This window comes from Phoca vitulina, unplaced genomic scaffold (assembly GCF_004348235.1).
Source record: "Phoca vitulina isolate PV1807 unplaced genomic scaffold, GSC_HSeal_1.0 scaffold15, whole genome shotgun sequence".
Taxonomy (NCBI): domain Eukaryota; kingdom Metazoa; phylum Chordata; class Mammalia; order Carnivora; family Phocidae; genus Phoca; species Phoca vitulina.
The window spans coordinates 12866548-12882303 of record NW_022589718.1 but is presented as its reverse complement, the minus strand read 5'-3'; the positions used below and the strand labels follow the sequence as shown (position 1 = coordinate 12882303).

At 33.5% G+C, this 15756-nt stretch overlaps 1 protein-coding gene across 1 annotated transcript in view; it reads right to left on the bottom strand.

Annotated features, from left to right (window-relative positions):
- TEX15 (testis expressed 15, meiosis and synapsis associated) overlaps positions 1 to 15756 on the bottom strand; it is a 72660-nt gene that overhangs the window by 15685 nt on the left and 41219 nt on the right. Inside the window, exons 4-7 of the mRNA XM_032413792.1 lie at positions 13490 to 13727; positions 9121 to 9267; positions 7652 to 7814; positions 259 to 1112 (exon numbers count right to left, since the gene is read on the bottom strand). Coding sequence (XP_032269683.1) covers positions 259 to 1112; positions 7652 to 7814; positions 9121 to 9267; positions 13490 to 13727 — 1402 coding nt within the window. The remainder of the gene's footprint in view (positions 1 to 258; positions 1113 to 7651; positions 7815 to 9120; positions 9268 to 13489; positions 13728 to 15756) is intronic.

The window sequence follows — 15756 nt, the reverse complement described above, 5'->3', positions numbered from 1 at the left end:
TTTTTCTTCAGTTAAAAGTGGGATGTTGCTTCTCTGTTGGGATCTCTGGACTTCTTCCTCACTGTGTTTTTGGTTCTCAACTTCTGAAACTACATTGGGCAAACACATTGGAAAGGAAAAATTGTCTTGGCCTTTACACTGTCCTGCCATGGTAATTTTATTGGGAGTTGTATAATCATTGTTCTTAGAGCCCAAGTTGTGAGCCTGTGACTGTGAATCATCACCTTTTTCTTCAGTTAAAAGTAGGATGTTGCTTCTCTGTTGGGATCTCTGGACTTCTTCCTCACTGTGTTTTTGGTTCTCAACTTCTGAAACTACACTGGACAAACACATTGGAAAGGAAAAATTGTCTTGGCCTTCACACTGTCCTGCCATGGTAATTTTATTGGGAGTTGTATAATCATTGTTCTTAGAGCCCAAGTTGTGAGCCTGTGACTGTGAATCATCAAAAGAAATTTTGAAGCAAGGGGCGTCCGAACAATTAGTAAGAACAGAATGATCACCAGCAGGCACAACTTCAGATGAGGAGGCAGAATTATTTGGCTTAGATGATAGGTTTATTTCTGAATTAAAATCTAAACTCTTCTCAAGTGGCAAAATCTCATTTAAGCCTGTAATATTATTATGTTTTCCTATGCTTTCTTCTCTCCTCATCAGTCTTGGGTCTTTAATGAGTTTTGAAGTAATAACTGTGCTTGAGCCAGTATTGTTATGAAGGGGAAAAGCAGCAGAAAGACCACTTAAAACATTTTTAAGCTGTGTCAAATTTAACATGAGGTCCCCATTAACACTTTTTCTGGTATCACTGGGAAAAAATGAAGGATGTGAATCATATATATGTACTTGAGAAGTGTCTCTACATTCTGCTAAATTGTGCTCCATCTGTCCACTGTATGTTTCATGTACAGAAATGTTTCCATTTTGCACATTTCCATAGGAATTAGAAATATTTGCATTGGAAGGATTTATCTCTGAATTTAGGGCCCTGCAAGAACAGTTTTCCTGAACAAATGGATCTACAGGTTTCCTGAAATGCTCAAAGATGACAGTAGCATCTTTTCCTTTTCCAATTCTTTTGGCCACTGTACAGTTATTCAGAGAGCATGTTCTTTCTGTGGAAATAATAAAAAAAATAAGAAAAAAATAGGAAGGAAAAGGGTTTCTAAATTGAACTCTTAATATTAAGTAAGCTATGTCACAACTGGTTTTAACTGAAAGTTCATTATGATTATGATTAAAGTAGGTCTCATCAGAAAAAGGAGAGAAGAGGATGAGTGATAAACCAATAAAATAGAAATGATGCAACATGGAACTCTGTCCTGGACCCCTTAATAAAAAAAGTATTTACCATAAAAATTTGAATTCTGGCAAATACAAAGAAAGAGAAAAATTAAAAAGAAGTAAAAGCATGTTGCTGAAAGACAAGATATTTCTTACATTAATTTCCTATATTCATATACTTAATAACAGAATCTACATATTAATAGGCAAAAGTGTTTTCCTTTTATCTACTGTTACTTTGCTTCTTTGCTCTTTGTCAGGAGACAACAAAAACAGAAAGAAAAGGGGAATGAGTGGGGAAACAGAGGAGAAAAGTACAAAAAGGTTCCATAAAAGCCTTCTCAGGAGCAAAGCAAAGCACTACCCTTGCTCCATAGTGAAGTAAGTATTCCTGCAAATAATATATATAAATAAAAATCTGGAAAATGAAAACAAATTTTCTTTTATAATTTATAGGAATTTATTCCTACAATTTCATAAAGAACTAAATGTAATAACAAAGGAACTTATAAAAAATGTGTGTTTACCAAATAAAATGTTCACAAAACATTCATAGGTAATACCAAAAAATATCTTTATTAAAACATATTAATGATGAGAAATTGATGGTGAGATTTATGCTGTGTATGAAACTATAATCATATTATTGGGATGTACCATGAGATTCTTTATCACAATATTTTGAAAGATAGCTTTGTTGAAGACCTCCTAATTTTATAGCCACATGTAATTATACTTTTTAATTATAGTAAGCTATAGTGGAAATATGACCATAATAGAGATGTAGTTCTTGAGAGTAGGAGATGCAGTGGACAGACAAAAAATGGTGGATCCCTATACAACTTATACCAAAATAAAATAAAACCCATTGAAAAAAAAAACCCATAAAAGTATTAGAAGAAAAGATGGAGAGATAGTTTTATAATCCTGAGATAGAAACTAAGTACTTTTAAGATAAATAACTGGATATCAGAAAACCAGAAATTAAAAAATGATGTCAATTACATGTAAATTAAATACCTTAACAGGTCAAAACTCATGATAAACAAAACTTGGACAAGCTGGTGAAAAGTATTTTCTGAATTAGCAAGCTTAGTACATAATTACACATATGTTAGAGTACATAAAGAGTATATAGACATCTTCAAAATATTAATATATGAACAAGAAAATCACAAAAATTGTGAACACAAAAAGATGTCCAACTCCACTAAATAAATAATAAGAGTTGTATAAAAAAACTGCTTAGATTGACAAAGACTCTGAAGGATATCCTGAAGATGTAAGCACTCATACTCTTCATGGGAGTATAAACTGGTACTAATTTCCTGGAAAGTAAATCTATAGTTTTCAGCAAAATGTAATGTATAATCATCTATACCCAGTAAATCTACTTTTATGCAAGGATTTTTAGTACAATAGTCCAAGACTGCTGAAAGCTAGAAACCTAACTATCAATATGAGACTGGTTAAGATTTCAAGGTATACTATGATGCTATAGTAATCAAAATAGTATGGTACTGGCACAAAAAGACAAAGCCTTCCACTTATGAAATGAATAAGTCATGGGAATAAAAGGCATAGCATACGAAGTACAGTCATTGATATTGTAATAGTGTTGTATGGTGACAGATGGTAGCTACGCTTGTGGAGAGCATGGAACACTATAGAGAAGTTGGATCACTATGTTGTATACTTGAAACTAATGTAACATCATATGTCAACTATACTCAAAACAATTTAAAAAATGAGACTGGTTAAATAAATATATCGTATCAATAATTATAAAAGTACTATATTTATGTGCTATAACAAATGTCTAGAAACATAATGTTATGCAGCTATTACAAATATTAACATAAATTAATACAAAGCAACACGGGAAAAGAAACCTAAATCACTTGTTTGTTTAATGATCTGAATTTCATAAATGTATGGTAAATGTATATTAATATATACATAATGTTAACTAATAAAGTACTTAATGTGGATGGCAGGTATGGTTTTTCTGAGTGCCTTATGCACATTAATTCATTTAATCTTCACAACATTCCCATTTCATTGATGAGAAAGTGAAGAGTAATTTGCCCAGGATCACAATATATAAGGAATAGAACCTTAATCACTAGATTACATTTTTGCTTAAACTTAATAAGGGCACTTTAAATTTATTCCCATTTTTGGCAGTCTCATCACATAAATGAAAAATGGAGAACCCAGCACCCTCAATAATATAAGAAACTATAAGAAAATGAAATTACAGTCAACAAAGCAAACTACCAAATAGTTATTAGCATCATGTTATTCTGTGGTGATGGAAATGTTCTTTATGCTATCCAATACAGTAGCCAATTGCCACATGTAGTTACTGACTTGAAATGTGGGCAAGTATATAAACAAGGGGTGGTGTGAATAAGGAATTAAAATTTTAATTTAACTAATTTAAGTTTAAATAGACATATGTGACTAATGGCTACTGTACTGGATAGCACAGGTCTGCAGTACTCCAGAGGGAGATGAATATGCTGATAGTCAACACATGTGGCCTTGACTCTGGGCATAATACAGGTATTCCTCAAAATTTATTACCCTGAAAGGTATCATTGTTTATTGTTTTTTTTCAAATGAGGTATAATTGACATACAAATTATATTAGTTTCAGGTGTGCAACATAGTGATTCGACACTGAATACACTGCAAACTAATCACCACAGTAAGTCATTACCCATCATTCTTTGATTAAAATAATTAGCCATAAGATTGTAGATGGGTAGGAGTAAAAGTAAGGAAAATCCTTATTTTACTGTCTCCATTTTAAGCCTTCTGGCTGAGGGATAATGTGGAGAGAATGACTAGGGAGAAGATCATCAAGAAAACAGAAAATTGAGCAAACTATCAACTAGACCTAACAGACATTTACTGAACTCTCTACCCAACAAAACCAAAATTTCCATTTTTCTAAAAGTGCACACAAAACATTCTTCAGGACAGACCACATGATAGGCTCAATAAATTTAAAAGGATAAAGATAGTACAAATTATATTCTCCAACTACAATGGAATAAAATTAGAAATCAGTAACAGAAAAAACTTTGGGAAATTCACATACACAGAGAAGTCAAATAACATTTCTAAAAAAAACCCAATGGGTCAAATAAGAAATCAAAAGGGAAATTGGAAAATAATTTGAGATGAATGAAAATGAAGACAAAAAAATACCTAAACTTACAGGATACAGCTAAAACTATAATTTCAGGGAAATTTATAGCTGTAAAGAAGATCTCAAATCAATACCCCAAACTTCCACCTTAAGACACCAGAAAAAGAACAAACTAAACCTGAAGCAAAAAGGAGGAAAATAAAGACCAAAGAGGAAATTAATAAAATAGAAAACAGAAAAATAGAAAAAAAATTAATGAAATCAAAAGTTGGTTCCTTGAAAAGATCAACAAAATTGACAAACCTTCAGCCAGGCTGACCAAGAAAATAAAGAGGGAAGACTAAAATTAGTAGAATGACAACTGAAAGAGTTTCAAGATATTACTACTGGCTTTACAAAAAGAAAAAGGACTGTAAAGAAATACTACGAACAACATGACACTACTAAATTAGATAAGTTAGATGAAATGGACAAATTCCTACAAAGACACAAACCACTAAAACTGATTCAAGAAGAAACAGAAAACCTGGATAGAGATATAGTTAAGTGAAGAAATTGAATTAGTTAATAAACAACCTACTCACACAAAAAAGCCCGAATGGCTTTTTAAGATTTTTTTAAAAAGCTTTTATTTGAGTTAGAGCATGAGCAGTGGGAGGGACAGAGGAAGAGGGAGAAGCAGACTCCCTGCTGAGATGGCAGCCTGACATGGGGCTCTACCCCAGTTCTCCAAGATCATGACGAAGTCATGCTGAAGTCAGACACTTAACTGACTGAGCCACCCAGGTGCTCCCTGAATGGCTTTAATAGTGAAGTCTACCAAATGTTTAAGGAAGTATTAATGTTAATTCTTCACAAACTCCAAAAAAATGGAAAAGGAAGAAACTTTTCAAACTTATTCTATGAGACTAGTATTACTCTGATACCAAAACCAAAGACATCACAAGAAAGCTACAGATCAATGTATCTTATAAATATAGACACAGAAATCTTCAAAAAAATTTGTAGTAAACCGATTCCACCAACATGTAATAGAAATTACACACCACGACTAAATGGGATTTGTCTCAGCAATGCAGTTTACTTAACATCTGAAAATCAATTAGTGTGATACAGCACAGTAAACAGAGTGAAGACTAAAAATCACATGAGCATCTCTATAGATGCAGCAAAAGGATCTGACAAAATCCAAAACCCTCTCATGATAAAAACACTCAACGAACTAGAACAGAAAGGAACTTCTTCAACATGATAAAGGACATCAAAAAACCCCATAGCTAACATCATACTTACTGGTGAAGGATGAATGCTTGCCCCTAAGTTCAGGAACAAGACAGGATATCTATCCACTCTTACCACTTCTATTAAACATTCAACTGGAGGTCCTAGCCAGGGCAATTAGACAAGAAAAAGAAATAAAAAGCATCCAGATTGGGAAGGAAGAAATAAAACTAACTCTATTTGTAGGTGACCTGATTTTGTATATAGAAAATCCGAAGGAAATCACTAAAAAAACTAGAACTAATAATGAGATCAGCAAGGTTACAGGATATAAGACCAATACACAAAAATCAACAATATTTCTATATACTTAAATGAAGAATACAGAAATGCGATTGAGAAAACTCTACTTACAAAGGTATCCAAAAATAAAATCTTGGTAGTAAATTTAACAAAAGAAGCATAAAACTTAAACCCTAAAACCTTTACCTCACATCTACTATGGTGGCTATAAACAAAAAGTCAGATAGTAACACAGGAAGTGGAAAATCCCAACACTCATACACTGCTGGTGTGAATGTAAATGGTACAGCCATTTTGGAAAAACAGTTTGGCAGTTCCTCAAATGGTTAACATAGTGTCATCATATGACCCAGCAATTCCACTCCTAGCTATCTACCCAAGAGACATGAGAACACATGTCTACACCAAAACTTGTACAAGAACAATCATAGCAGAATTATTCATAATTGCCAAAAGGTGAAAACAACCCAAACATCTTTCAACTGATGAATATAGTATATCTGATCAATGTAGTATTATTCCATAAAAAAGAATGAAATATTAATATGTTACAACATGTGAGAACCTTGAAAATACTGTTAAGTGAAAGTCACTAGTCATGAAAGGCCATGTCACTTCACATATTTATGACTTCCCTTATATCAAATGCCCAGAATAGGCAAATACAGTTGATCCTTGAACGATATGGGTTTGAACTGTGTGGGTCCACTCATACATGGATTTTTTTCTATTAATATATTGGAAAACTTTTGGAGATTTGCCACAATTTTAAAAAACTCACAGATGACCCACATAGCCTAGAAATGCCAATAAAGATTAAGAAAAAGTTAGGTATTACTGTAAGAATACAGTATATCAAATATATAAGATACAAAGTAGATGTTAATCACCAATCTATGTTCTGGGTAAGGCTTCCAGTCCACACAAGGCTATTAGTAGTTAGGTTTTCAGGGAGTCAAAAGTTATACATGGATTTTTTGACTGCAAGGGGGTTGACACCTCTAACTTCATGTTCAAGGCTCAGCTATACATAGAGACAGAAAGTAGATTAGTGACTGCTTAGGGGCAAGGGCCTGAAAGGAAAGGGATATAGAAAGGGATATAGCTTTTCAAGGGTACATAGTTTCTTTTTGAGGTGATGATGATAACACTCAGTAAGCTGGCACAAACAGAGGTTTTTTTAAAAAAGTTTATGTGTTGGCAAGGATATAGAGTAATTACGTAACCTGATACAACTGCTTTTGAAAACTGGTTGATATCCTCTTTGAATTAAGTTGCACATTTCTGATGTAGATATATAATATTCTACACAAAAACTCTTGCACATATGCACTGAGACACATAAAGGTTTAAAACAGCAATGTTTGCAATGTGAAGAAAACTGGCAAGTATCCAAATATCCCCAGAGGAATAGTGTGTAGTCAACAAATGGAATAATGTGTGTGAATACATATATAAGAATGAAAAAACTACAGGTGTTCTTATCAGCATAGAAGAATCACACAAACATAATACTGAGCAAAAGAAGTCACAAAAATATCGGCATTATAATTCTAGATACATAAAATAAAATATATTAAAGCACAACTATTTTGCTTACAGATTCATAATGTATTAGAAAATAATACTCAGAAGTTCTAAGACTAGCACAAATGCTACTGAAGCAGAGTAATATATGTATCTTACCAGCCCTCTTAGGAAATCCAGTTGAGAGGAATCTCAAAGATGTCATAAGGTGTCCATTATCTACTTTTTGGCCAATAAATTTTACTGTTAATATTGCATATGGAAGACACTGCCTAGGTTTATCTACTGGCTTTGAAAGAACATTGTATTCATAGAAGTATACCTGAAAGATAAAGAAGGGGGGAAAAAAACATTTTTAAGCAAATTAGTGTTAGCAGAATTGAGTAAGCTCATATTTTAAAAAGCTATGTAAACTGCACGATGTTATTTATTCACTGGCTTCCATTTACCCACCCCTTCTCCCCATTCTTCAACCCTAGTTTGTTTTTTAAAGTATAAATATTTCCCCCAGCCACATACATTTTTCTTGGCAGGGTATCAATGTGGGCAGCAGCAGAAACAATCTGTTTTTAAATAAACAAGTATTTTTCCATTAAAAGTTCAATGTTTTGCATATGCTACGAACACCTGTACTGTTTCAGTTGGAAGAAAAAGTTAATTATGAAAATAATAATAGCTCAATACATTTACAGGTGGGAACATATAATTCTAGAAAACTTATCTTCACTTAAACATATATATGATGATATTCAATGTTTATTACATATAATTTAAAGTCTACTGTCTTAGCAATTTATGATAGAAAATTAATGTTTCACATGTAATGAACACATAAGCCTTTCTCCTGTTGCAAAGTAGAGAAGATCAATAACATTATTTCAAAATAGCTTATTAAAAAGTTGGCATGTTTTGCAAGTTAGGAACTAATCTACGGAACAACTAAATAAAAGAAAGCATCCACTGTATTCTGAACACAGTTAAATGCAAATTTGGAAACTTCTTTACTAACATTCCTAGATCACAAATATTAAAGCAGCTTTCATTATTTATTTAAAAGGTCTTATTACATTGAATAAATTAAGAGATTTTTCTTCTTTTTTAAATTTTATTTTATTATGTTATGTTAGTCACCATACATCACATCATTAGTTTTATTATATGTATTTTATTTATTTTTTATTAATTATGTTATGTTAATCACCATACATTACATCATTAGTTTTTGATGTAGTGTTCCATGATTCATTGTTTGCATATAACACGCAGTGCTCCATTCAATACGTGCCCTCTTTAATACCCATCACCAGGCTAACCCATCCCCCCAACCCCCTCCCCTCTAGAACCCTCAGTTTGTTTCTCAGAGCCCATAGTCTCTCATGGTTCGTCTCCCCCTCTGATTCCCCCCCTTCATTTCCCCCTTCCTACTATCTTCTTTTTTTTTTTTTAACATATAATGTATTATTTGTTTCAGAGGTACAGGTCTGTGATTCAACAGTCCTGCACAATTCACAGCACTGTGAATTAAGAGATTTTCATTTAATATTTTGAGAAGCTGTTTTAAGTCATGTATCATACAGTGTGAAGCATGTCACTTCCAAATAGTCAAATGGTCCAAAAAGTTAACATACCGCTGAATTGTACGCTTGTAACTCAATGGTATCTTTCAGAGAAGGTATGCTTCTTGACATATGGCAATCAAAATTAGGAGAAGGATCCAAAGAAACTTTGTTTTTATCCACCGAAGGCTGAATTTTCTTCACTTTTCCAAAGAGAACCTAAAAAAAAAAAAGAAAAAAAGGCAAAAAGAAGGTCCATAAAAATACACCAGAACATTTTAAACTCCCATGCTAGAACACAGAGTAAGGCTAACTCTTTTTTAAAGAAACAAATACAAATGGAGAGATAATCCATGTCCCAGATGAGTAGGGTGACTTATTATCATGTCAATTCTCTTTCTAAATTAAACTCTAAGGCTATAGTAATTGTAATTAAAATTTTAGAAAATCTATTTGTAGAAATGAATTTTAGTCTAAAAACTTATCTGGAAGACTAAACAAACAGGAATAGCCCAAAAAATTTTGAAAAAATTTTTTTAGAAAAAAATGTTGGGTCAGAGATAAGAGACTGATGAAACAGGGCAGGTGACTTGAACATCCAAGGTATTAAATGTTTTGTTTTGTTTTTTAATTTTTAGAGAGAGGGAGAGAGAGAAAGTGATATCAGGGGAGGGGCAGAGAGAGAGGGAGAGAATCCCAAGCAGGCTCCATGCCCAGCACAGAGTTTGATGCAGGGCTCGATCTCAGGATACTGAGATCATTACCTGAGCCAAAATCAAGAGTCGGACACTCAGCCGACTCAGCCACCCCAGAGCCCCTAAAAGTTTTTTATAAGGATGGTACTACCACAAAAAAAGGCAGAGGGGGGAAAATGAACAAAATAAAAAGCCCCGGATAAATCCAAGCATCTATAAAAATATAGTATAATGTTAAAAGTACCATTTGAGATAAGTGAAGCAAAAACACTCAATAAATGGTGTAAGACAACAGAAAAAATTAAATTCCCTTAATATATAGACCAAAATAAATGCCAAACAAGTTAAATATTTAAGTAATGCAAACACTGTAGAAAGAAATAAGTCACTATCTAATCTCAAAGTGAGAATTCTTTTCTAAGCATATGTGCCATGAACCCATAAATCAAAAACATAAAGCTATAAAATATTCCAAAACATTTATTTATACATCAAAAACAAATGAGTATACTAAAAGACAACCTACTGATTGGGAGAAAATGTTTGCAAATGACATATCCAACAAAGGGTTGGTATCCAAAATATATAAAGAACTTAAAGCAAACTGATGCAGCTACAGTGGGAGACAGTATGAAGGTTCCTCAAAAAAATTAAAAAGAGAACTACTCTATAACCCAACCATTGCACTACTGGGTATTTACCCAAAGAATACAAAAACACTCATTCAAAGGGATATATGCACCCCTCTGTTTATTGCAACACTATTTACAACAGCAAAACTATGGAAGCAGTCCAAGTGTCCAACGACAGATGAATAAAGATTTGGTGTATATATACAATTGAATATTATTCAGCCATAAAAAAGAATGAAATCTTGCCATTTACAACAACATGGATGGATCTAGAGTGTATAATGCTAAGTGAAATAAGCCAGTCAAAGAAAGACAAATACCACAGAATTTCACCCATATGTGCAATTTAAGAAACGAACAAAGGAAAATGAAAGAGAGACAGGAACACTTGGCTGGCTCAGTTGGTACAACTTGCGACTCTTTATCTCAGGATTGTGAGTTCAAGCCCCATAATGGGTGTAGAGTCTACTTAAGAAAAAAAAAAAAAGAGAGAGAGTGAGACAAACCAAAGGACAGACTCTGAACTATAGAGAACAAACAGATGGTTATTGGTGAGGGGGAGTGGGTGAAATAGATAAAGGGGATTAAGAGTAGCCATCTTTTTTTCGGGTGGGAGAGGTGTGGTGCCCAAATGCAGGGCTGGAACTCACCACCCTCAGATCAAGATCTGAGCTGAAATTAAGAATCAGATGCTTAACCAACTGAGCCACCCAGGTGCCCCATGAGTACATTTATCTTGATGAGCACTGAGTAATATATGGAACTTATGAATAACTATATTGTACACCTGAAACTAAAATAACACTGTATGTTAACTACACTGGAATTAAAAAAAATAAAAAAACAATGAAATAAAATAATATGTATCATATATATATTAATATATTAATTTGGATCAGGGTGAAGGTACTGGCATTGAGTAGGATATACCAAGGAACACTTATGTGGCTGTGTATGGAAAACAAAACAAGGGGAGCCTGCGTGGCTCAGTCAGTTAAGCGTCTGCCTTTGGCTCAGGTCATGATCCTGGGGTCCTGGGATCCAGCCCCACGTTGGCTCTGTGCTCAGCACAGAGTCTGCTAATCCCTCTCCTTTTGCCCCTCCCACTCCCCGTTTGTGCACACTCTCTCTCTCAAATAAATAAAATCTTTAAAAAATACCAGGAACATAATTAACTGATAAAAGTAAGGTGGAAGAAAGTACAATTAAAAGGACAAGTACACATTTTAAGTCAGCAATTCTATTACTGTTCTTTTTCAATATAATAATACATTCATTCAAAATTAAAAACAATACTAAATGTAATGTGGTATCCTGCATTTGGGTACTGGAAGAGAAAAAATAGTAGAAAAACAGGCAAAATCCAAATATAATTTAGTTAATGGTATGGTACCAATGTTAGTCTCTTCAATGTTAGTCTCTTTATTTTCTTCCTGAAATATAACTGACATATACAATGCTAGTTTCTTAGTTTTGACAAAAGTACCACAGTGATGTGAAATGCTAACATTAGGGGGACAGTGAGTGAAATGTATACAGGAACTTTCTGTACTATCTTTGTAATTTTTCTGTAAATTTAAATTTATTCCAAAATGAAAAGTTTATTTTTTAAAAAGGAAAACATTAAGTGATAAAATATAATTGAAAGTATATTCAAAATATACTTTAATGAACTGTAATGCTTACAAATCAACCAGAAAAAAAAAGAAAAAAAACCAAATTGGCAAAGGATATAAATCGGTAACTATTGTTTTTTTATTTAAAAATTTTTTTTTATGTTTAAGTAGGCTCCATACCCAATGTAGGCTTTGAACTCAAAACCCTAAGATCAAGAGTCACATGCTCCACCTGCTGAGCCAGGCAAGTACCCCTCACTAAATATTGTTAATAAATATATGCAGAATGTTTAAACTCAGTAGTAACTACGTAAAAATACTGAACCAACAATGAGAAACTGTTGCATATAAGACTGGCAAAGATTAAAAAAAAAGTGTAACATATAGAGTGAGGGCGTGAGATAACACACATTCTTACACACTGTGGATAGAAATGTCAATTAAGGGGCACCTGGGGGTCTCAGTCAGTTAAGTGTCTGCCTTTGGCTCAGGTCATGAAACCCAGGGTCCTGGATGGAGTCCTGCATTGGGCTCCCTGCTCGCAGGGAGCCTTCTTCTCCATCTCCTCCCTGCTCATGCTCTCTTGCTATCTCTGTCCCTATCTCTGTCTCTTTCTCTCAAATAAATAAATAGAATCTTAAAAAAAAAGAAATGTCAATTAACATAACCCTTCTTAGGACAACTGGGCATTACATATCCAAAGCTGTGAAAGGAAGCACTGGTTTTATGTGTACCCATCCTATGTTACAAACCTGAGGATCCTGCCTACCTAGTGTGATTTTAATAGTCTTGGCAAAGCTACAATTAACGATAAAAGTGTATCTTAACCAGTTTGTTGATGCTTAAGATTTGGTAAGACTTATTTCTTTTCAATTTTGAGTAATTTTAGACTTTCAGAAAAGTTGGGAAACTAGTTCAGAGGTCCTATATACTTGTATCCAGTTTTTATATAGTTAACATCTTATATAAGCATGGCAAAATTATGAAAACTAAGAAACATTGTTACGTTGTAACCTAAAACTAATGTGACATATAATGTATGTCAACTAGACTTTAATAAAAAATTAAAACAAAAAAATTAACATTGTATAATACTATTAACTAAAATAAAGATTAAGAGTTTAGTAACTTTAGCTTAAGCTAGAATTACTATAACCAATGTTTTGGAGAAAAACACTTAAAGCACTCTGGTATTAATTATGGTCTGAACAAAAAAGAGAGAAGGGTCATTTAAGACAGAAAAAAATATAAATTGGAAAGACAAAGATGATACAAGCTGCATTTGCTTACTTGGAGTTTTGTTTTATGCTACATACCCAACTAAAGTCAGAAATAGGGGAAAATTTCAAATGACAATGATGATGAAAGTAATATATATATTATTTATTTCATATAATGCAACTTAAAAACACTAATAATTCATACTGAAAGGAGAATATGCTCAGGACAATTTAAAGCAACTGAATGTAGTATTTAGTAATTGTTTTATGCTACCTACCTTAAAAATTATAATACTTTCTACAGTAATGCTTCTACTATGAGCATAATTCAAAGCAACATCAACATGTCTAAATACATAAATTCCAAGAAGAGGATTTCCTAATATCTTCAATGTAGATGTTCTGGTACTTATCCCATTTTGATATATTTCAGCCACATCATTCTGAGGAAGTGCTAAAAAGCAGAAATGTTCTTCAAGTTCTCTGCCATGTCTTCCACTCTCGCGCATCTCTGACCTAAAGCAAAACAGTGTGTAGTTAAATGAGAATATTGACTGAATTTTCAAGGAGAAGATAATTATTTCAGCTTACTACAGTTAGAAAGCAAGACAATTACTGATAACATTCAGAAACATCACTATCCTATGATAACAAGTTAGGCTGAAAATCATCTAAGGAAAGAACTGAAGTAGGAAACTACTCATCCAGAATTATGGACTACATTCTGTATAGGCCAGTGATAATAAGGGCTAACATTTCTCGAATGCTACTAATATACCCAGCACGCTAAGACTTACCCTTTATAAGCATTTTTGTAAAATTTTTCCGAATTTTCCAAGAACTGATTGCTATTATTATTTTATTGTTGTTTTTATAACTGTTTTTTCCTCATCCCCCTTGCCTCTGTTACACTCATTTTTAAAATGAGGAGTATGAAGTTCAGAGAGTTAAACTCGCCAAAATAGCAAGGTGACAAGAGTTGGAATTATTTATGTGAACTCTTGTCCACTAAGTTCCAGAGCTCAAGTTCTCACTTTTCTATGGATGAAAGAACAGGCATTTCATAAATAAATATATAGAGAGATACATATGGTAAATTATTAGGGACATTCTCCATTTTTCAGGGATCCAGACAGCAGCTGGAAGAAACAAGCTAGGATTTGATTAGAGTACTCCTATCATAGAAGTAAAATTATGAATCATCCTCAGAAAAGATTATAATCTGAAGTACACACACTTAAAATTTTGACTATGCTCCACAACAAGAACCACTTAACTGGGGGTGCCAGAATGGCTCAGTCGGTTAAGTGTCTGCCTTTGGCTCAGGTCATGATCCCAGGGTCCCGGGATCAAGCCCTGCATCAGGCTCCTTGCTCAGTGGGGAGTATGCATTTCCCTCTCCATCTGCAGCTCCCCCAGCTCATGCTCTCTTTCACTCTCAAATAAATTAATCTTTTTTTTTTTTTTTTTTTGTAAAGAACCACTTAATCATATAGACAGGCAATCTATTTGGCTTGCTCAGGTGTAGTAGCTGCAACAACTGCCACACTAGGTGATACAGTAGAGAGGTCCGATTGCTAGAATAGGACAGAGCTGTGATTCCAAATCATCATCAGCAGTGGAGAACCTCAGAACTTAGAAAATAATGTGTATACTACAAAAGGAAAATTGTTCTTGAATACCACATGCTACCAATATTTGTTATTTCCTGGAACACCACTCACAGAGTTTGTATAAAGTATACTAAGCACATTAGCATATTAGTACTTATTGGCATGAATAACTTACTGTTTACAGTACAAAGGGGCACAAACCACACGGCAACAGTTACAAGCAAGACTAACTGATTAGATTGTGACCACTTTGTCCCAGTTCCTGGAAATGTCAACTCCACATATCATCATCTCCTGCTCTTGCTTACAACTTGACATCAGTAGATTCTATGACTCACTAAGATCTCCATGTAGATAAGATTTAAAATTCACAGAATTAGAGTACTTTTTTCTGTTTTCCCAATTTCTCAACTCGTTTTTCCTAGAATCTGGAAAAGCATTAATTTTCTGAGCATGCCTAGAAGGAGTTCCCACATGGGAGTACTAACAACAATAGCACAAAGCGTGGGAGGAAGGAAGGAGATGTTCACTGTTGTAAGGTTCTTACACTACATATGAATATAACATTATGTGAAGGTACACTGTGTAAACCCTAGAGCAGTGTTTCTCAACACTGGCACACACCATTGACATTGTGGGCCAAATAACTCTTTGTGTTACCTAGTCATCTTACTGGCTTAACATTGTATTCTCTTAGAGGACTGACTAAAATGTAAAAATACAACTTAATAAAGATTTGACCCAGAGCTCCAAAAACTTTTACAAATTAAAGTAGAAAATATTCCTTGAGTTTCATATTAGTAATAATACTGAATACTTTGTTTTCAATGTATGTTTTCAGAATAATATTTGAAAAACATTTAGGACTAAATATGATTTAGACAAAAGTGAGCAATAAAAAATTACTCTTTAGAAGTTTAAAAAATTTTTTC